General features: G+C 44.3%; 1 protein-coding gene across 3 annotated transcripts in view; it reads left to right on the forward strand.

Moving 5' to 3' along the window:
* The window catches only part of RASGRP1 (RAS guanyl releasing protein 1), a 204,428-nt gene that overhangs the window by 105,714 nt on the left and 75,983 nt on the right, over positions 1-22,731 (forward strand). The window contains exons 1-2 of one of the 3 annotated variants that reach the window (XM_007180424.2): positions 15,010-15,239; positions 19,700-19,881. In XM_007180424.2, the coding sequence (XP_007180486.1) occupies positions 15,205-15,239; positions 19,700-19,881 (217 nt within the window). In that variant the 5' untranslated portion in view covers positions 15,010-15,204. Of the gene's footprint in view, positions 1-15,009; positions 15,240-19,699; positions 19,882-22,731 lie in introns of those variants that run through there. The other 2 variants (XM_007180423.2, XM_057544518.1) reach the window with 2 other exon arrangements.

The following is a 22,731-nucleotide window of genomic DNA, read 5'->3' on the forward strand; positions in this document are numbered from 1 at the left end:
GGAGAGAACTCTTCTTGAGTTTTAGGACATTTCATCAAAGTCCTAAAAGAGAGCCAGCTAGGAGTCAGGCGTCTGCAGCTTAGTGGGAGGGGAAGGGTCAACCGGAGTCAACAGGAGATACAGCATGTGGTCTGGAATGTCTCTAATACCCGTTAATTTACCCAGGGTGATAATGTCCAGGGACTCTTGAGGGATGGGTAGAGTAGCACTCAGGAACACCGGGCTTCCCCCAAATTGAACTGAGAGAATGAATTGAGAAGTGAGCAGGCACAAGAAGAAGAAGGGAAAAAAATGAGAAAAAATGCTTTACGCAAAAAAGGAAAAATCAAAATATTAACATGAAGGGGAATCCTCAGACACTTTACAAATCAGTATGAAGGAGGCAGACAGAGCAAAGCTCAACAGGCTGGCCCACACTGAGCAGACACGTGACAGTGGAGGTTTATAGCAGCCTTCCAGCAGGTTCTTTAGGGTTCCTCCCAGGAAGCAGCCCTTCCTGCAGATTTTTCCTAGCCCCCTTTTTTCCCACCAAAATATACCTGACTCATTCTAAAGATAACTGTCATATACACTTAATTCAGTCAATGTCATGGGGGAAAAAAGGAAGGAGGCTCCTTCTAGAATAGCTCTGTCTGGTAGACAATGCAAGCTACATATGTCATTTTTAATCCTTGAGTGGTCACATTAAAAAAATAAAACAATTAAAAGAAACAGATGAAACTAATTTTTATAATATATTTTATTTAACTCAATATAGCCAAAATATTATTTCAACATGTAGTCAATATTAAAATTACACTGATGAGATATTTTATGCTCTTTATTTCATGCTAAGTCTTCAGAATCTGACGTATATTTTGCACTTAAAGCACATCTCAATTTGGAGTAGCCACACTTCAAGTGCCCAATAGCCACATCTGGCTAGTAGCTATGGCACAGGACAGTGTGGTTCTCTATCAAAAGAAATTAAGTGACCCAATGACCAAAATCAGTGGGTAATTCTAATCTGGATTCTAGTTCTATAAAAGACATTCTTAGGGCAATTGAGAACATTTGAATAGGGACTGGACAAATGGAAAAAAAATTGACTGTGGACTAGTTATTGGATACTATTATAGAACTATTATTAGTTATAAGTGAAATACTATGGGTATGTGAGAGAGTGTCCTTATACTTAGGAGATTTAGGCTGAAGTATTCAGGGATAAAGCGTCATGATGTCTGAAAATTATTCTTGAAAAAATGTTCTTGAAAGAAAGCAAATATGGCAAACTGTTAATCATTATTGAATCTAGGTTGAAGGCAGATGGATGTCCTATGTACTATTTTTTCAACTTCCCTCTATGTTTGAAATTGATAATAAAAACTTAGGTAAAAGACACACACACACACACACACACACACACACACACACACACACACTCCTGCCCTAGACTCCATTCCAAACAGGGAAAGTTTATCTGTTGGAGGCTCTTAATCTGCTGAACTAATTGTGTTAAAATATTTTTTATGGTAGAATATTTTATAGAGGAAGCAACATTGTTAGTAGTAAGAACACAAAATTTGAAGACAAAAGATCAAGATTCCATTTACTAGTTATATAACTTGAGTAGCCCTGTCTTAGAAAGCTTCAATTTCCTTATTACATATAATTATATAAAATATTTTATATATAAATATTATATCACACATTAATAATATATAATATATGTAATATATATAAATTTATAACTATATGTATTTTATATAATTATTATTACTATAAAATAATATTAAGATAGATGATAGATAGATAGATAGATAATCAGACAGACTATAGCCTTAAATTGTTACACAAAGGACATCTAGTATGGCCTTTTAAAGGGAACTTTGTATGGTAAAGACTCTACAGGAATCTCAAGCCAAGGAGCCAGTGAGTGAGGAAGCAGTTTTTGTTGAACGAACCCTGATGATATCATTTTGTTGTCTGTCCACCTGGAAAGAGAAAGGCTCTCCAAAGCCTCTGTCCCTGGCCACACACTCCTGAGCTGTGAGGAGGAAGCCTTTGCCCTGTGCAGGTGTCAGCACCACTGCTCCAGAGCTGACAAACAGAACCACCAGCAAGGGACAGATGGGCAGGCTCGGTTGAGTGACAGCTGGAAATGACTTTGCAACTATGAAATCCCAAATAATATCTGGAAGCAGAAAAATCCAAATTATGTGAGAAGGAGTCATCCCCATGGACGAAGAACACTTGACATCCACAAAAATATTTGTTTTGGAATCATATCCATGCATCCTTGGAGCACCACAGTCAGTGTAAGATGAAGAGAAAGCAGACATGTGCATCCACATCTGTCATTTTAAACTCGGCCTCAGAGGAATTGGACATTTTGTCTAACTAGCACCAAAGGGCTGAGTTAGGAAGACTCTACTAACTAGAATAAAAGCTCCTGGAGGGGCTTTGCATGCCCGTGTTCTCCTTAAACATTGGTTGAATTGGATTGACTTTTTTTACTCACTGCCAGAGTCAGGAATAGAGTACAGGTCTCTTGTTCTAAGACACAAACCTCAAAACTCATTTATTATCCCCAAACATAGACACTATACAGATAACCATCTACCTCAGAAATCCTATTCTGGTGGGTTCCATTTCTTAGTCTGGCAAAGATCTTAATATTTGTGCTGAAGTTATGCTGACCTCTTAACTTCCCCCTTTGTTTTTTATGCTGTGAGGTCTCTCTTCCTTGCTTTTACTGAACTTCAGAGTTCTGAGATGATTTCTTTCCCTTTTCCATATAGGTAACTTCTACTGCCCTGCTCACTTTCACAGGTTTGCTTCCTTAAACAATCTCAACACTGAAAATTTACCCTCATAGCACACACACCTGCAAGGGTGCACACACTCAGACACATAACAAACACATGCACCTAGACAGACTCACATACTTGAAGACCACACTTAAATCCCAGAGTTCTTAGATTGCCCTCAAAAAGTCTTAGCCCAATCAGTTGCTCCAAACCTTAAAACATTATAACAGTTAGTTATACTTCTCAAGTTTGGACCAACTGATGTGAAAAAGGCCAATGTCTTGTTTTGTTTTTGTTTGTTTGTTTGTTTTTTACTTAGGCTTAATAAACACTTTCTTCATAGACATATTTTTAAAATAGTAAAGTTCATCTCATACCTCTGGAATTACTAATCTCTGAAAGTACGGAGTCTGGATTAATGATGTTTTACTGTATCACTTATCTAATTGAAGAGCGTGGAATTCATTCAAAGTAAATTGAGGTGAAAATTATCACAGATACTCCAACTGGAGTACCACTGGGAAAACCAAGACTTTAGAAGTAAGTGACTTGTCTAGTGAGTTAAGCAAAGAAATGAAAAATTGAACTAACACTAATGTTTACTTAAAAGCTGAGGAAAACTATGCAAAACTCAAAGGCTGATGGCCCCTGACCCCTTGCCAGGCCCTACCCCTTTTGAAACTAGTTCAGGGGCATCCTGGCTGGGCCAGCTCCTGAGAAGGAGAGAAGAGGAGAGTAAACCTCTGAGACCATCTTGGCCCCTCCAGAAATTTATCATTTTTCTGATTGACATTCTTAGGAAATTTTTTTTTCTCAGGAAAACAAGCTATGAAATTCAGAAGATTTTTAACATTTATATTCATAGTAAAATATATGCATATTTTCAGTTTACATGTACAAGTCCCTGATTAAAAACCAAAAATGACATAGTTAAGGTCAAGACTAAAACTGCTTTTAGGGATTGAGCTGAGTACTTGCTTCCCTAAACTACAAGACCAGGTGCAGCACAGAGCAAGTGTCGCAACGGAGATGATTTCGGGGACAGAGACAATTTTGACATACCAGTTTATTGTTTTTATTACATAGATTTCTCCCCTTTTTAATGAAACAAAAGAACTCAACAGAGGGGGAGCATATAAAAATCAAATTGTATAATATGAATCAATTATGAAGCTAACCAGACTCTTCAGATAATACCTGCTAGAAACCAGGAAACAGAAATGAGATGAAGAAAGGCAAAGACAAATGCCTTACCACCTGTGACATAATCTTTTCCAGAAAGACTCGGTGCTGTTTTGGTCAAGAGGCCAAGCTAGACTTTGAAGACATGATGCAATTCTCAATTAGTTAACGGTTCACCTTGTGGCCCAAACCAAGTCACTTACTTCTGTGCCACGGCACAGACTCTTGTGAATAATGAGCAAAGAACAGGGATGGGAAGTCGTCTGTGAACTAAGAGGAACCATCTGTCTACCAAAATCTCAGGGAAAACTCAGGAAGGTTTGCACTTCCCCACCCCTCAGCCCTGAAAGTCTAGACTCTTTTAGAGAGTCCCCAGTCATGAAGTCTCAGTCTGGCATGTTTCCAGGGGACACTCACAGCCCTAACTCTCCCTCAGCAAACAAGTCCATCGTTAAGTGTCCATAAATAGGGTTCTTGCAGGTCTCAGAGTTTTGGGTCTTCCTAGTCATGCCCAGAACAGGATTTGCTTTCTAAGTTCGACACCACAATGGATAAGACCTTCCTGAGTCCTCTAGATCAGCACTGGCTGAGATCTGAGTTAAACCTCCTTAGGGAACAACTGAGACCTCAGCAGCTTTCAAGAAAAGTGGGGGGAAAAAAAAGAAAAGACATAGGGAAGAAGGAACCTGGCAAACTGGCAACCATTTCTCTGAGTTCTATTATCTGCTGGAATGATGGTGTTTTCTGTTCGATTCATACCTGTAATGACAGCCATGCCCCTCATGAAATACAAGATGAGAATAAGTATAGATAGGACAGGAAAGGGTTAGCTATTTCTTCCTCTTCCAGATGAAACTTATACCAAGCAATGAGCACTTCCTATCTGTAAATGGCGACTGACCTGCCAACCAAAGTGTGCTTGGATTCCAGACTGCACAGTTTCATGTGCTTTCTCCCTGCAAAAATGAGCAACCTTGGTTCAGTCAGGGATGAAATCAGGAATACCAGAGACTGAAAGGACTTTTGTTTTAGACAATCTTTTGAAAGCCTAATTTCCTTTAGCTCTGGTCCTATTCATGTCACTCAACAATGACTTACTGTTCAGAAGGAGCTCCATCTGCCAAAAATATTGGGTCTTGAGAGTCTGAATCAAAAGCTATCCCTGACTCTCAGAAGCCTATCCTAGGTTTGGGATATCCTCAACCTTAGTAAAGTTATGGTGCAACAAATATTAAGACTCTTATCAATGTCAGGCAGCCCAACCCCCTGCCTCCAGGTGACGAGGGCAAAAAACACAAGACTGTTCAAAGGAAAAAAATCTTTCCCAGAGGATGAAATAGGATGGGACATAGTTAAGTGCTCAGGAACCTGGACCTATCGTGCTTCTCTGTAGCAGAAGCTAGAAAGTAGGCAAGCCTTCCTACTTACTGCATATCCACGTATTTCCTTATCTCTAGCCCCCCATTTTATAGGCATCTTGGATAGTTGGCCCTCTTACCCTTCCTTCATGTATTCCAGTGTCTGTAAGGACAGGTTTGTCATGCACTCTTGGGGCTGGCAGTGATGCCAGACATCACATTAAACAGAAGATAAAATAAAAAGTTGTCCTCAAATGTCCTGGAAGAGAAAAAGGAAAGGTGAGACCCTGATGGAAATAGCAAGAAATGGAAGTTGATGTGTCATCTGTGAGTCTTTTAGAGAGGCTGGGAACCAGGAAGAGAAGCAACACCGCTGAGTCAGGAACTTCCCAGCATGTAGATTTGCTCTGTGTTGAAAGCAAGACAAGTGAGGGACCCTTTTTCTTCAGTGACCAGATCTGTATCAGAAGCTGTAAGCACGTTGGGTGGGACCACAAGGTAGGGGGATACTGAGAACACTGGGTTTCTGGGATGTTCCAGGAAAGGATGGTCCAAATGGGAAATTGAGGGACTAGGCAAAATAATCTAAACACCAGAAGTCAAAATCAGACTTAACTCCTAATTTGACCAGGTTAGACCAAAAGACTGAACTTATATTGGCACCTCAGAAAAATATTCACACCTGTTGAGGGTAGATTTTAAGATTGGAGTACAGTCATGAGAATTTTTTTGAAGTATAATGATGAGCTAAAACTCTCTTCACACAGATGAATAAACACGCAAACAAAGCAACACTCTTGGGTTGTAGTAAAGAAGCCCTAAGGAATAAGGCTTGAATCACTTGATATAATAATTCCCCATTTTTAAAGAGAAGACCAAAGCCCCTAAAAAAGGAATCATGGAGAAGAAATTACAGTAGGAACTGCATTTTTAGTCCAGTCTGCTAAGGAAACATTCACAGGTGTAGGCACACACACATACACACACACACACACACACGAGAGGTATGGTACATGTTATATGAGAAGTGACATAATAAGGTAACAAGGCCCCGACCAACGTATTAATAGCACATTGACAACAGTTATACTTTCACTTTTCAAATAACTGAAAGTGAAAACTTGGGCCTAAAGAAATCTTAGGTCAGTGGCTCTCCCTCCCCCAACCAATGGCCAAGTCTTTTCAGAGGCAATTCTAGTTTGAGCTGGGCCGACTATCAGTGTAACTAGACCAAAATTCTGACCCTTTGATGCTCTGGCTGTGGCTGATAAGACAGCTAAAAGCTCAACACTTCATTGAGACCATCAACAATATGGTTAGTGCTGGTTACTGATCCTCTTTACTTCACCCAGAATTTTCTAATAGGCTATAGCCAATGAGATCAACTGTTTTGGGTACAAAATCTAATATGAGTGGGAGGTGTAACAAAATGGTGATAAGCTTGGGCTCCAGAATCACACTGAACTGAAACCCAGCTTCACATTTCACTAGCTGTGTGTCCTTGCATGAGTCACTTAAACTTTTTGAGCCTTAAACCCCACCATCTATAAAGAGAGGACAACAAGGGTAGATCATCATAAAGTCTTTTTGTAAGGATGACATGAAATAATGTGTACTTATTTCTTGGCACAGTGCTTGACATGTAGGAAGTGCTCAATATGTCAGCTCATAGAATCATCGTGAGGAATCTAGGGTAAACAGAAAATACAGACAAAAAAGTAAAAAGTATTCTGTTTGATCGTAGAATCTAGCTCAGCATAGCCTAACATGTAAGTCGGCCCTTTTTTGTTTGGTTGGTTGGTTGTTTTTGCTGCCTACCAACTGCGCCCAATAGTCTAGCCTACTTTCTGCAATAGCCCAGGGGCTGCCAGGTCTTTTCTGGCTAGGCCTCTGGGTACTATAGTTTCAAGTTCAAGTCTGACACGGAAGCAGTAGGTACTTACTCACTCCCTGGCACAGAGCTAGTATTCCTTATTCCCTACACCGACAGCCAGTTGGTCAGTAAGTACTGCTTTCTTGGCTCCTCCAAGCCGGGCCCTCTGGCCTTGAATGACCCTCCAGCGCCCCTAGTTTTATCTCGCCTCCCCAGGCAAACCTCCACTTTTCATGCAATTTCTCACCTCACTGCCCTCCAGGTCACCTTTCATATGCCTCCCTACAGGGTGTTCAAAAGGGACAGAGGGAGCCCCTCCTTGAAACTCACCTTTCCCCTTATATTTATACCAACATTTCTCAATAGCCAGAAGCCAGTACTCTGTCAGAGCCAGAAAAGAGCACTTGGTCTTTCTTGAAGGAGCCAGGCTCACTCAGAGGGCGGACTCAGGAGGCATGGGGCCAAGAGCCCACAGTACCTAGAGGGGCCCACAAAGAGGTTCTAATTTCTTTTTAAAACCAAAGAAAAAAATGAAGGTGATAAGAACGTATGTATAATCATTGAATCCATTCCGGATTCTATTCATCTTTATGCCAACACAATCATAAAATATAATTTAAAATATATTTTTATGGAGGAAGGGGCTCACAAATACACTGTGGCCCTGCCACTCCTGCTGAGTTGAGAGTGGTCCTAAGTGGGGCAAACCTGAGGCAAACTCACCCACCTGGACCCTGCCTCCTACGTGACCCATTTATTTCCTCTGTCTGGTACAGGACAAAAAGTCACAGCGACTCAGATTTTTAAGAGGATTTTTTATATAGCACAGGGAACTGTACTCAGTATTTTGTAATAACCTGTAAGGGAAAAGAATCTGAAAAAAAATATATATATATATATACATATAACCGAATCATATATATGTATAACTGAATCACCTTGCTGTATACCTGAAACTAACACAATATTGTAAATCAACTATACTTCAGTTTTTTAAAAAAGAGGATTTTTTAAACAACTGCCAACACTGATTGTATAGAACTTGTCTGTTTCCATCATATGTCTAACCCAGACTTCTTCACACCTCCACCCAAATACAAACGATGCCAAAGCACTAACACAACATCAGGATCACACCTGCATGCGCCAAATTAAGAGCCAGCATGAGGTGACCTTCCTCAGGAAACAAAGCCTCATTTCTGGGGCACTTGAAAATCACACATAAATGGGCACTGATTGGATTTATCACAACATATGGCGATACTTTCCACTGATTGATTTAATTGAAAAATCAATTAAGCTGCACACTTGGTTGACGGTTGGGTCTCCATCCATACTTACGAAGCCATCATGTAGACTACTCCAGCTGTACACTTTGTTCAGAGGCAAGTTTTCTCAGTTTGATGCAAGGTACAGAAACAAAACAAAACAATACGAGACAAAAAAGACAGTTTTCTTTACAGCAAATTCTGGCTATCATTTGGACGAATGCCAAGAAATTTCTTCAACCAAACTGTGTTGCGTCTGTTACCAGTTAGACAGGGAGGCAGATCAATCTTGATCAGTACTTGCAGCAAATTTAAGCCTTCAGCTTTGTTTTTGAATCAGTGAATTTCTGATTTTCATGATGCTGTCTTGGGTGTGACTATTATTGGTGAAACACAGTCTCTGTACCAAGGGAACACAGCTACCTACAGGGTTTTAAGTCACACCCTTTTTAGTCGGGCTCACTTCCCACCTCCAAATCCAGAGGAACAGGCAAGACAGACTATTCCATCCCAATGTATCCTTTCCTAAGCCTGCTATCTGCCCATGAGAGTTTCACGCTCTATTCCCACCACAAAGAATCAGACTGAAGAAAAAGATACTTAACGTCCCATGTGGGGTGGAAAACTGGGCTTTGGCACAGGGGAGTGGGCTGGGGTGTTAGAACTCCACTGTCAAATCAAGAAGTAAAATGCTTGTAAGTTGTGTGTGAAATGGCCTACTTCAGTATTTCTTAAATATGAGTAAAATATGACCCCTTTTAAAGGGGAAAAAAATTTCTTCTAGACCCTTAAGGATGTGTCTGCTGGTGATCCCGGCGTGAGAAGCACCCACCCATATTAATTTACAATGATTTTCTCCATCGCTCACATGCAAGTGTCTTTATTAATACTCAGGAGTTTTCATTTTAATACTATGCTTATCACAGTACTTTTTTGAATGCATATTAAACAGTTTTTGTACTCAGAAAACCACATCCTTTGACTGGTCCAGGCCACTTGAATCTTTCTATTAACTGGGTTTTTTTCGAGCTTTTACCCGTGTCTTTGTAGGTGTTAAATGATTAAGTAGTATTAGTGCTAGGGTGGTGCTAGGTGCACAATAGGAGTTTTAAAAATAGCGGTTGCATTACTAAACTAGTTTTAGCTTTTAAATTGTTGCTGTTCTGATTGCAACGCAGCCATTTGAAAAGCTCAGTGTTGAATGGTAATTAACTCAGCCCTCTCTCCAGCAGCGCTCAGCTCAAGCACCCAGAGGCTATCTTGGGAAGTGGCGTTAATTGAATCACATCTAAAGTGGAGCGAGGGACTCAAGGTGCTCATGGGGAACCCTTCAAAGTGAGAAGCGTCTCAGATTCTGCAAAGGCAAACTAAGATTAAGTCAGACTTGAGAACCTTATTTATGTATTGGCAGAGGGTGGGGAGAATCAAAGTTCCTGTGTGTAGTTCAGCAAAGCACTCTGCTCTGCTTCTTCTTTACCTCTGCATCTTCCTCGTCTCTGAAACACGGGCCTCGCCTCTCCTCTTCCCTCACTTCTCTTTGGCTAGTGAGCTGTTCGTCTCATCCTTTACATCTTAACCCACACCTCACTTCCTCTGAGAAGTCGGCTCCCCATCAACCGAGACTAGGGCAGGTGTCCCTTGGATGTGATTGCATAGCACTTACTAGTTTACCAAAACATTCACCTCGTGTGCCCACAACCTGGCACTCAAAACATTAATGTGTCCGCAGTGGTTGCTACGTGCCAGGCATAGACCATGTCATATAATCATTAGCAAAGTTGCATGAGGTAGGCCTTGTTTGTACCCATTTTTACAGACATGGAAACTGAGGCTTAGAAAAGTTAACTTGCTCAGGGTCACATTACTAGGAAGCATGAGGGCTGAGATTCAAAATCAGTCTAACTCTAGAGCTCACACTTTGAACTACTGTGCCATTCTGCCTCCCAAATATTTGTGAAAAACATACTGTTTGATATTTTTTGATAAACTTGAACAAAGCAGATTCACCGACACCTTACCTTTTCTGGCCCCAGCTTCTGGTTTTTTAAAGCTATTCGGGCCAGAATCAGAAAGCAAGAAGTTCTATGCCAGAATGATTCAAAATAGGATTCATTGATGGACTAAATGCTTGCACACAATACAAAAATAAAAGTTACAGAAGGGGAAAAAATGAAAAGCAAGATTCCCCGTACTCAGAGCCACCTAGTTCCCCTTTTCCAGAGATAACTACTGAGATCTATTATCATCATGAGAGGTAGCCGTAGAGCTGTATTTTGTAAACTATGATCCCAACCTACTAATGGATCAATTTTGAGGGTCCTGACCAACATTTGTTTTTTAATGTCATTAAAAAAAAAAAAGATTTGAAAGGATCCTGTTTCACACAGCTTGTGTTTCAGTTTGACATGTACATCTGAGTCACAGGGTGTAAAATGTGATGTTACACTTCTCACCACGGAGTAATATTCAAAACTGTTGGAAAGCCACCGACCGGGCAGACCCAGGAGTTGGACATTATGAAGGCCACTTCCACAGAGAACCTCCCGCCCTTACTTCCCATGAGTCACTTTGGAACTCAGCAGCCGGACCCTGTAAAGCAGAAGTCAGATCCCTTCCCTCCTCTGTTCAAAGTCTTCCAGGGACCCCCCCATCTCACTGAGAGCAAAAGCCATGAGACAACATGTATTTCTCTTTGTTTGTTAATATCCTAAAACAATTCCAAAATCAAAACATATGGGCTCCATGATGTAAAGAAATATGACCTGTGGCGGAGAGAGGGTCCCTGAGAAGGGGCTTCAACAGAGACGAGCAGCATCCTTCAGCTGAAAACAAGAATGGATATCTTAAAGTACCATTTCTATGACATTCATCAAATTCCCTTTAGAGAATCCTGGGGGTACCTTAAGGAGGTAGAACGCTCTCCAGAAGAGCTGGCCCACAGACAGAGAGACTCCCCAAGAGGCATGGGCTGCCTCCATAAGAAGATGCCAAGGACAAAGAAACATGCAGGAGTCCAACCATAAGCCCCCAAACTACAGGCCCGGAGCAAAAGTGGCTGCTTCTCACGTGGGCAGTTTCTCTAGCTTTGGTCCATGGTGAGCGGCAGCAGGGATGTACAGTGTTCAGTGTGGGATGGCCAGTCACAATAATAAAGTAATGAGGCCAGTCCTCCCTGTCTCAGAAACAGGAGCGGCACTCAGCAGGAGAGGAAAGGAGGGGGCCACATCCCCCCCCTCCTTTTCTCTCTCCATCTCTCTTCACTCTCCCGTGGAGCTGTGTGTCCCTAAATGTGGCAGCTTTGTCCTCATTGGTCCATATGGGTGCCTCAACCGGAATACCCCATGGTGTCCCCATGAGAGCGGGGGTAACCCGACTCTGCGGTGGCAGCTCCTGGAAATCAGGGTATAACATCCTAGCATATTTGGACTCGTCTGTTTATTAGACACGTAAGCTCATGTGAACAGGGCTCTTACCTGTCATGTTCTCTGGCAGATTCTCAATGCCAAGGACAGCATCTGACACTAAGTAGGGACCCAGTGAATGTATCTCAAATGGATGAAAAAATGTTAGACCACAGAGTGGAAGCTGTGGTGGCCAATAGGTACTCCAAGCATAACCAGTCCTCAAGCAGATTCTGCAAGGTGGGTTTGCACCCCCTGCCCCTGGAAGGCAGCCCTGCGTGTGCCCTCTGGGGCGACTTGCCAGTCTGCTATGCATTTGGTATAACTGTGCCTGTGTGCATCTAGGTGAAAAGAGATGGCAGGCGGAAGGAAATACACAAGCAAGGGCAAGAGGCTTGTGAGGGCACAGGGCACAGCAATTACCAGCAGTGACCAAGTCACAACCTAAGAGGTCAGGTGCCTGGGAGGGCATGGCTGGAGGCCAGGCTGGACAGGTAAGGTTAGTTGTGAAGGTGAGCAACGTTAAGAAGTTTGTAGTTTATTCTGTAGGCAACTGGAGAATTCCTTGGCGGTTTGGAAGCAAAGAAATGACATGATCAGGTAATTCTGAAAACAACGTGAAAAAAGGATCAGAGAAGAGGAGGTTCTACAACTAGGGAGGCCATTTATGAGGCTATGACACATGTTCAGGTTCAGAGATAACTGGGGCCAAGACATGTGGCCGTGGAGATGGAGAGGAAGCCCTGGGGGACGATTCGGGGAGGCGACCAGTTGGAAATATGGTTTGGGATGTTAGATATCAAGGTTAGATATTCATACATGGGAGTCATTTGGGTCCTGTTGAAGTCATGGAAGAAATTAAAAACACCTAATTTGAAAAAAAAAACCCCACCGGCTTTGAGTAGTGGATCATTTAGAAAATCTGATGAAAACAGGTATTTTTAGTTGCAGAGGCTTCGCAGATACTCACCAAAAAGCCAAGTAAAAGGTCTGGGGATATCAGTTAAGAGCCCCTGGTTGAAAGAAGAAAGAATAACAGAGAAAGGGTCCCAAGGAATGACCTTACCCAAAGGGTGAGCAGAAGACGACAGTGGTCCCCAGCCTTTCTCAACTGTTACAGAGACATTGACTACTGCCTATCAAAGAGTTTGGAGAAGCAGAAAAGAGGGTAAGAGAACAAGAGAAAAGAAGGAGCACTTTGTTCCTGAGGTCAGAGGTGTCTCAGCACCATGGAGACTAACCACATGGCAGAAGATGAAGAAAGAGATGGAGCTAACTTCTAATTTTTTAGGTGTTTGGAAAAGACAAATTGCTCAAGTAGGAACAGCCAGATAAGCCTCTTCAAAGAGTTCAGCTGGGCCCAGAAACCCAATCAGGTGCAAGTGGAATGCAGAGCTCTCAGGAAGCCTGAGAGGAAGAAGCTTCCTAGGTAGAAGCAGGCCTCTTTCTTTAGAAAACTCAGCAAGACTCACAAGACTTGTTTCTCGAATGAACTAATAGCTAATCATTTCTATACTTATTACGTAATGAACTGCAGGTGTATAGCTGCATACAACCGCCTGCAACTGTGTTCAGTATTGTGTGTATACACCCAGTAGCCTATCTAAACACATTTACATATATTTATGCATTTATATAAAGGTACGTGTTTATCCATTTGGCATGTATACATATGCATATAAAGTGTAAGTCTGGAAGAGTGTCATAATTTAATATTTATTAAATATCCAAATGTTCCTTCTATGTGTATGGCTGTGACCGAGGACTTGGTTCTATTACACAATGTTCATGAGGATTCTCTGGAGAAATTTCTTACCGCTCTCAGGATGAAAAGAGTTGATCTTCTCTTGAGCAATTTTTTTTTTTTTTTGTCTTGCATGTGACAGAAATTGAATTTTAGACAAGGCTTCCCTTTTGAACATGACTGCTAGAAATCCAGGAGACAAATCTTCGGTCCCACTTGGAGCAAGTGTTTTGGACTCTATGGAATGCATTAAAAAAAATTCATTTCTGGCTCCATTTTATGTACTTTAATTTTCACTTTTCATTTCATACACTTCTTTTTGTGAGTTACACACCTTTGTAAGCTATCTTGGACTGTTTGTTTGTTGTGTTTAGGATAAGGTGGCATATACGTATGAGGCTTTAAGGTCCAGAACATTATGGCTGGGAAGGGACTTACTAATGTGACTAGAGTTAGAGCATGTGACACTGATAAATGGGTATGTTATTAGGACAATCCCACAGCGATTACAGGGAGTCAGCCAGATCTCAGCCCAGGTTGTGGTTCTCTCTGCTGTGTACTAGTTGTGTGATGGGAAGCATATTATTCTCTAACCCTTCATTTATTTCATCTTTAAAACAGTGACCTCTTGGTTTTGGGGGGAGGCGGCGTACATGAGGAATGTACAGAAAGCACTTAGCACAAGGCACTCAGTCAACATTAGTTACTGCTGTTACCACTATCTTTTCGGCAAGCAGGGGTAGGCAGCCATTTCTGACCAGATCTGCCGTCAGAAAGTCCTCCCCAGCCCTGACCCCCTCTCTCCCATATCCACAGACGCCAGGCAGCTGTGTCCCGCCTGATCTGCAGCGCACCTGCACACTCGCTGCCTCCCGCAGCGTGCCGAGCACGTATCTCCAGACCAGTCTTGTTAATTGCTACCAACAAGACTCCCAAAGGCACAGGCTAAGGCGGACCCACAACCGTGTATTCGTTCTTTACCCCACCCCCAACTCTGCGCTCTGATATATACCAGAGAGGCCTGCGAGGGCACGAGGGGTCTTCGGGAGACTGGACTGAAATTCGGGAAGGCGGGAGCAGGGTGGGGGGCGGCTGTTGCCCCGGGAGCCGCCAGGTGAAGCCGGTTTCCCCCGGCTCCCAACCCCTCTCCTGGCGCTGGTTTGGTGATATCCAGGGCACCTGGAGCCTCCCCGCCCTTCCAGCTCCGCTTCCGTCTTCAGCCACGGGCCGGGAGAAGTAGCCGCCAAGGGTGAAAGGCGAGGTTGGAGGGAGGCGCAGGCCTCCGGGGACTACCGAGTAATGGGGGCCGGTTTCGGGGAAGAGCTGAACAGCGCCACACATTTCCTCGGCGATAACATCAGCGCTTGTCAGGTGGTTGGAGCGGGCGTGTGTGCGCGCGCGCGCGCAAGGAGGAGGGCGAGGGGGCGCGCTCACACAAAGTTTGTGCCTGCGGGTTCGCCGCGGTCGGGCGTCCTGGGCGAGGAGGCCGGGACGGAGGGGCCCGGCAGGCGGTGGTGGCGATGCGTCGCACCCCGCCGAGCCCGTCCCGCCGCGCTGGGTGAGGCGGCTCCTGGAGCGCGGCCGCGGCCATGGGCACCTTGGGCAAAGCGAGAGAAGCTCCGCGGTGAGTAGGGGCGTCCGTTTCCTTTCTTGGGGCGGGGGCCACAGCGCGCGCGGCCCCAGGACCTCGCCGGGATGGGAAGTGGGGGGGCCGGCACGGCACCGCCTCCTCCGGGAAGTTGCGGTCCCGGGGTGCGGGCGGCAGCGGCGGCCGGTCGGGGTCTCGGCCGAAGTCTCGGCCGAAGTCGGGGGGAGACGGGCGCGAGGGACGGACGAGCCCGGAGCGCCCTGCGCGTCTCGCCCGACGGACTGGGGAGGGAGCCGGGCTGTGCGGACGCGCGGCCAGAGTTGGCCCGGCGAGCCCCGGAATCGCGCTTAGCGACCTGGTCCCCCGGCGCCGGGTCCCTGGAACTCCCACTCGCGGACTTTCCGCGCCCCCTGCACCTGCCGCAGCTCCGGCAGCGCCACCTGGCGGCCCGTCCGGCCCTGCGGACGTCGGGCCGGACCCAGAAGGCCAGCTGCCTTTGCCAGGAGTGCACAGGGGTCAGTGAGCCACATAACCACCTGGGTGGAAACCTGCACTCGCCTCCACCCACCGTGATCCTAGAGACATGTTTTAGGAGGGTCTTGGGGGTGACAGAAGATGAAGGAAAAGTGACCGTGAGTGAAAAAGCTATTGGCAGGAGAAGGAGGCCTGGAGGGGCCAGGCAACTTTGAGTTTGTCCCCCAAAGGGCCGGAACTGGACAACTGCCTGGCAACGGCCTGGGCTCAGCATAGGGCCGGGAAAGCTGTGCTCTTCCCACCTCCATCCACACAGACTCTGTTGCTCCTGGCCGTGCCCAGTCGAGGCAGGAAGCGTTGCCCTGCTGGACCTTATGGATCTAAAAGTTCTTGGTCCTTTATGCCCTCCCCCACCCCGTCCTGTACCGTGAAGGTCCAGCACTTTGCCTTGCACCGGACTGAGAGGAGGAGCTTCAGTACATTCAACTGAGTCTGTATTACGGGAACGGGGAGAGGACAGGACTGGAAGAAATCCTCACTAGAAACCAATAAAAGCCATCTTCCACTGCAAAGAAAGTTGTGGAAGCTTCCGTTCGTTCCCCTTGTCCATTTCATCCCTTACTCTTCTGGGCTGGATTTCATGAAAAGTTCAACCCGAAATTGTGACCTCCACTGAGATACCTGAGGCTGGAGTGGATTGCACCTGAACCACTTCAGAGTTTTGACAGTCTCCTTCAGCAAACTGGATGGGGCCTTAGCAAGTTTTAGCCTCAGGAAACACTTTCAAGTTGTTTCTCTAGGGCGCTTTTTTTTTTTTTTTTTTAATACTTGAGGGAGCTGGTGAGGAGACATTTGCCTACTTTCCTTTAAAAATACATATGCCTTTGCAGACTTAGAGGTGAATTCATTCTATGTCTAAAATAAAGCATTTTATAAATCCTTATCTACAGCCATTTCACCAGAAGAGAACGATTTAAAGGTTTGTCACATAGCAGCCAGTCAAGAGACTCCACAGCAAAATTGCCCAGCTTCCTAGTTTATGGTGCACATAACCCCCATCTTCCTGACCTCTCAGGATGCCATTTGGGTTTTAGCAGTTTCTCTTCTCCCTGGTTTCTCCTGCCCAAGCCCTCTGAGTCTCAGCGGCCTCCCCCCGACTGCATCTCACCCTCCCTTCCCCGTCCCCTCAATACTCCCTTCAAGTTCATTCTTTCTGCTTGTATTTTACCAGTCCCTCCTAGTTCCGATAAAAGCATCTACCTCTGAGAATCACCTCCTGCACCAAAGTGGTTTCCCCTACAGGTGACACTAGGAAACATTGCCAGACTTAGAGCCAGGGCAGTTTTTGGAGTCCTGAATAGTTGATGCTACCAACTGAGGGAGAAAATGGAATTTTCCCTGGATTGGCCAGATGAGAGACAGAGGTAGACACCGACATCCCGGCCCCAGCGGGAAGAGCTGTGTGTGGAGACAGCCTCCAGTTGCCGTGGCCTCTTCTCTTGGGGCTAAGGAGAAGTAATATGGGAGGCCTAAGAGAAAAAGAGGCTTCTAACAAGAAAGACTTTGTTTTCATCTTTCCCAAGTCTGCCTTGGGTAGAGGTCTTAATGGTGAAGAGGCAGCAGCTAAGGCCAAAAGCTGACTTATCCCAACACTGGACAACCAGTGCCAGGTTTAGAGAGTCCTCACTGCTTCTGCGGAGGGAAGGGAGCATGGCATGGACACAGGAGGCTTGGCTTCTACCTGGCTCTGCACTGGTGCCCAGTCACATTGCCCTTCCCAGCCCAGACCTCCACATGCATGGGGGAAGGGCTTGGAGAATGACCATGGAGGGGCCATCTAGCTCTGGGGTCTGAGGACTTTTGGGGACCTGAAAAAGAAGTAGGACCCAAGATTCAGCCTTTATGTTATCAGCTATGCTTTTGGAGGATTTTACTTTTGTCTTAAGTTGAATTGACCTTTTCAGCTCCTCTTGCTAATTCTGATGTAGTGAAAGGTGCATAGTCCCAGGCACGGTAAATATTTATTAAACCAAACCAGAGAGGTGCCAAGTACAAATCCCAGATCAAGTACGTATGAGTTCTACAACCTTGTCTATGTCATTTAGCCTCTTTTAGACTCAGTTTCAACATCGTGAAATGGAGATAACATCTCTCTGGGCTGTAAGCTTTAAAGACCATGTAAATCCCCAGCCCAGAGCCTGCCATATCAAAGGTACTCAATTCAGGGTGACCATTATTTTCTTTCATTTTCAGATGCTGATCTGATCTTGGGGCTATCACAGGGCCTGGGTAAAAATCAGTAATGTCCAGAAACTTGATCAAGTCCTGTAACACCAACCTGATCTTTCAGAAATCACTGCCTTGGCTTAGCAGATTCCCAAGAGCCAGTTTCTGATTGGATTTCACTGAGCCCATCCTAGGTTGGAACAGATGGCAGCAGCCAATGCCAGACCAGCATTCTGGAGCTACTTTGAAAGGGAACTCGAAGGTCAGGGTGTTCCCTTCACTAGTCTGGCTTTGTACTAAGTGGTCCCACTGTCTTTTTAACAGGGTGGTTTCCCAAAATCCATGTGTGCCCTAGCATTTTATTTTGATCTGAGTACTTCTTCAGCTCCTTCTGAGTGAGGTTACATCTTGTCGAGAAGCTTTCCTCAACACTCCACTTAGAACTGGTTTTCCCTCCTCTGAGAACATCACACGTCTTGCCCTTGACACTCACAGGACAGTTATTTAAGATTTATAGAGTTATCTTTTCTTGGTCTGGTTCTGATTCTTCAACTAGATTTTTGTATTAAGGAACTTCCAGATCACCTTCATACTACAACAACTAACATATAATGAGTATGTTTTACAGTTTGCAAAGTACCTTCACAGACTATCTCACTGGTCCTCTCTGGCCTATCACACATGTGTTGCTCATAGGATAAGTACTTATGATTAATTAATGCCATCATGTGTTTATCAAATATATAGTGGTTAGTTAAAGTTATGGATCTCCGGTATATTTCTTTTCTTCATCTCCTCTTTGGTAATAAACATGAAATAGCCAAAGCCACAGTAAGGAGAGGAGAATATACTCAAAGGAGTTATCAGCAACAACACCTATCACTAGTAAACCTTCAAAGATGATAGATATGTCTCTGTATGTTATGTTTATTTTTTTAATGGAAGGAAAAATAAAATGCTTAATTAACCTACTGATATCATTTTGCAAACAACTTGAGTTACACTGATGAGGTCATGACCAAAGGTAAAGCTAAGTGAAAGTGGAGGAAGGTGACCTGTTGGGCTGTAAAGCCATTTCCAGATTCAGACTTGTCCTTTTGTATTCACTTCTGGAATAAAGCTCTCATAATCAGTAAGGACTTGATAGGATAATGTTTAATCATAAAAATGACTCAGAATGATTATCAGTAATGAAAAACAGAATCTTAGAACCAACCAAGATTTGTGAAAAAGACAGGGCTAGCTTAAAATCTAAACACCGCCCCCATAACCCTCACCCCCTGCACGCGGGTCCTCGGTCTTTGCCTTCTCCCCCAAAATCCTTAAAGATGTTTCTGAGGCCACCTGACTTTCTCCAGTAACTCTGGTGTTGCTCAAGAGGAATGAATTTAGCTGAAGATGAGACCAAACTTAAACAATTCTTAAGACCCAAGTCAGTGGTCTCAGGGCTAAAATAAAAATTTATTGCTAGGAGCTAAAAACTGCCAAGAATAGTCTTGCGTCTGCCTCTTCCTTTCGGGAACTGGAGAAAGCAGGCCAAAGCAATCCTAAGCCCAGGCTGAGGAGCCCTGTTTGTTGCAACCCTGAAGTCTCACCTTGCTATTAGTGTGAGAGATGTCTCTTTAACAGCTAACCAGTCCGTGTGGTGCCTTTACCAAGTGGGAGGGGTATGTCTTATCAGCCCAACTCCTGGGATTAATTGTCTTATCTCTACTCCTTTCCTCTTCAGTCTGCCTGCAGAGCAGTGTGGTCAGCCCCTGGCCGCTCTACTCTCCCCGCCTTTTCTCTTTCCCCAGGAAACCTCATGGCTGCAGAGCAGCCCCTAAAGCAAGACTAGAGGGGAAGCCCTCCAGCAGCCCCCTCCCCTCCCATCCCAGCCTGGCCCAGATCACCCAGTTCCGAATGATGGTGTCTCTGGGACATTTAGCCAAAGGAGCCAGCCTGGACGATCTCATCGACAGCTGTGTTCAATCTTTCGGTGAGTTGGCGAACTGCCCACATGCATAAAAATCGCTCTCTTACTTTGTTCTTCCTTAAAAAGTGCGTTATAGAATAGCAACCTAGATTGCATTTGGGGTTTAAAAATAGCTCTTGAGCCTTTGAAATGTTGGAGACTGTGCAGCGCCTATGGCACATGACTATGTGGGTGTAATAGGTCGTGATGAGAAGTGCGATTTAAAGCAAGAAAAGTTACTGAGGAGAGTTTGCGTTTCCAATTTTCTCAGGATGGAGGTTTTTCTTGTGGTGAAAAATATGATAAAATGCAGTGGTACATCTGGTGCTTTTCTGTCCTTGTGTTCTTGGGGCACACAAAGACTAGGTTACCTGAGCAAACACTGTTATCAAATAGAAATTCGAAAGCCTTTGGATCGTTTGGACAATAAAGTCTTAATAATTCCCCTCACAATCTTGAGGGTGGTTGTGGAGGAATAGGAGAGGACCAGGCAAAGCCAGATGTCTGTGCCTGAAAGGTACTGGCAAATGAGCGGTGTGATTGAGGATTGAGGATCTATAAAATGAGCAGACAGACACATGGGCGGGGAGTTATCTAGGCGTGCACTCTGTCATCACCCGTACTCACAGTGAGGGACGAGCAACTTAGTGCAGCTGACAAGCAATTATCGACAAAGATGCCCTATTTGTAGGCACTGTCTTTCTTTTGACTGTTATATGTGAAGTAGTGATTGAAAAGTACTAAATGTTTGTTCCCGTTCCAAAAAAGAAATGATGGAAAATTCATAGAGTTTCAGTATCACCGGCCCCCCTCCTTGCCCCTTTAGAAACCCCTCCACCTCCCACCAGGAAGCAGATAAGCATGTGTGTCTCAGCTCAGAAGCGCCCGCCTGCCCTGCCCCAGCGCCTCCCAGGGAGCATAGGGGAGGCTTGATCAGATCCCAGGTAGCCCAACGTGCAGGACTGTTAGAACTCAGAGCTAGGGATTATTCATTGGCTGGACCTGTCTAGTGCTCAGTCAAACCTTATTTGTAGAATTCAGAAAAATTGACATTTTGGAGATTCTCATTTAGTACAATTTAGCAAAACATTGAAAAGAATAGTTTTGGTGGGGGACATATGTCTACGTATAGCTGATTCACTTTGTTATAAAGCAGAAATTAATACACCATTGTAAAGCAATTATACTCCAATAAAGATGTTAAAAAAAAAAAGAATAGTTTTGGTGATTCCACCATTTGGTTTAAAGCAGCCGTTCTCAAATGTTCCTGCAAAATCACATGGAGGTTTTTTGTAAAACAGATTGCTGGGTCCCACCCGCAGGCTGGCTGCTCTAGCAGGTCTGGGGTGGGGCCCAAGAATTTACATTTCTGTCAGCTCCCCAGGTGCTGCTGCTGCAGCTGATGCAAGAACCTCACTTTGAGAATCACTGCTTTATTGTTTATTTTAGATTTTTTAACTTGGAAAAGAGGGAGTATTTTTACTAGTTTAGCATTAAATTTTAATTAAATTTCTATTTAGTTACACTTTAGTCTTTCAGCTGAGGATGAATTTGGGAGCAGAATGAATGGTTTTCTATTTCAAAATAATCTCTTTGGAAAATATCCATCCAAGGAGATAAGCTAGAAGATGGGGGGGATGGGTGGAAGCATGGCTGTAATGAGCCATTATTCATCATGCACTTTACTTTCACCTGGTTCCCAGCTTGATAAGCTGCAAAGTTCCTCACACAGTCGTGATAGTCTTATTTACTGGTCTTTAGCAGGGCACTCTGACTATTTCATGAATAAGCATTTTTATTCTCTTTCCATTTCACTGTTGAGGAAACAAGGTCCAACAATATCTTTATCATGCCATCTTTCTTCCTCCCCTGCCCCCTCAGTTCAAGGCTGTTGCCCTAACCTTCAAATCATCATGACGTCAACCTGAAAAATACATGACCGATTCTCAGGTCCTGCAAAATAAAAAATAACCAAGCCTGACCCACTCCCCTCAGTGGATCCTAGCAGGGCTAAAGATACTGTTTCCTGGATTATGTTGAACTGAAAAGTACCTTAAAATCCCAAAGCTATTAAAAAAAAAAACCCCATTGAGTCTAATAGTCTTTTATCCGTTATCATGAAGTATCAATAGCCCCTAATTAAGCCCCTAATTGCATCTGACATTCGGCTGGGCCTTGCATGAGAGAATTACAGTGACCGAACCCCTATTCCATTATTCAAGCTTAGAATACCTGAGGAATGCACCATTCGGGGAAAGAAAAAAAATGTACCAAAGACAGGGCAATGATAAGGTAAGGTGTGCAGGAAGAATAAATTCTTTAAACCATGTAGGCTCTGAGTGAGTTCACTCCAAGGGTGAGGGCATAGACTAGGGAGAGCAGCCACGGTCTGTTCAAACCCCTCTCGTGCAGGGCGTGGGAATGCTGCCGGAAGGGCAGCAAGGAGCCATCACAAGGCAAGGCTTTGCACCTGAGGTCCTGCAGGGTTTCCTGCCACAGAATTTACATGAAAGAGGCAAAAAAGAAAAGACACCCTATGTCTGGAGGGAATGGGAGATGACACTTTTGTCTGTGAATTCGACTCTGGTTATCAGTTGACGCGTCTAGTGGGGCAGGGGTGTGGAGCTAGAGCTGGGGGCCGGGGAGGCCAAAGCCGATTGTGACAGGCAGCCATCCACGGTAGGACATTGCTTGTGCTTCTGTAGGTCTCCTTGGAGGTGATCCGAGAATAATAGTAAAGAGCGAAGCTGATGTTTATCTTGAAACTTACCTTACTGGTTATTTTCTCTGGTTAGTATAGAAGAGTTTTTGCTTTAGAGTAAAACAGTCTAGCATAATTTTTTGTTCATGAGTTTAGAAGCCTTCTCATTTGAA

The sequence above is a fragment of the Balaenoptera acutorostrata genome, chromosome 3 (assembly GCF_949987535.1).
Source record: "Balaenoptera acutorostrata chromosome 3, mBalAcu1.1, whole genome shotgun sequence".
NCBI classification, from domain to species: Eukaryota; Metazoa; Chordata; class Mammalia; order Artiodactyla; family Balaenopteridae; genus Balaenoptera; species Balaenoptera acutorostrata.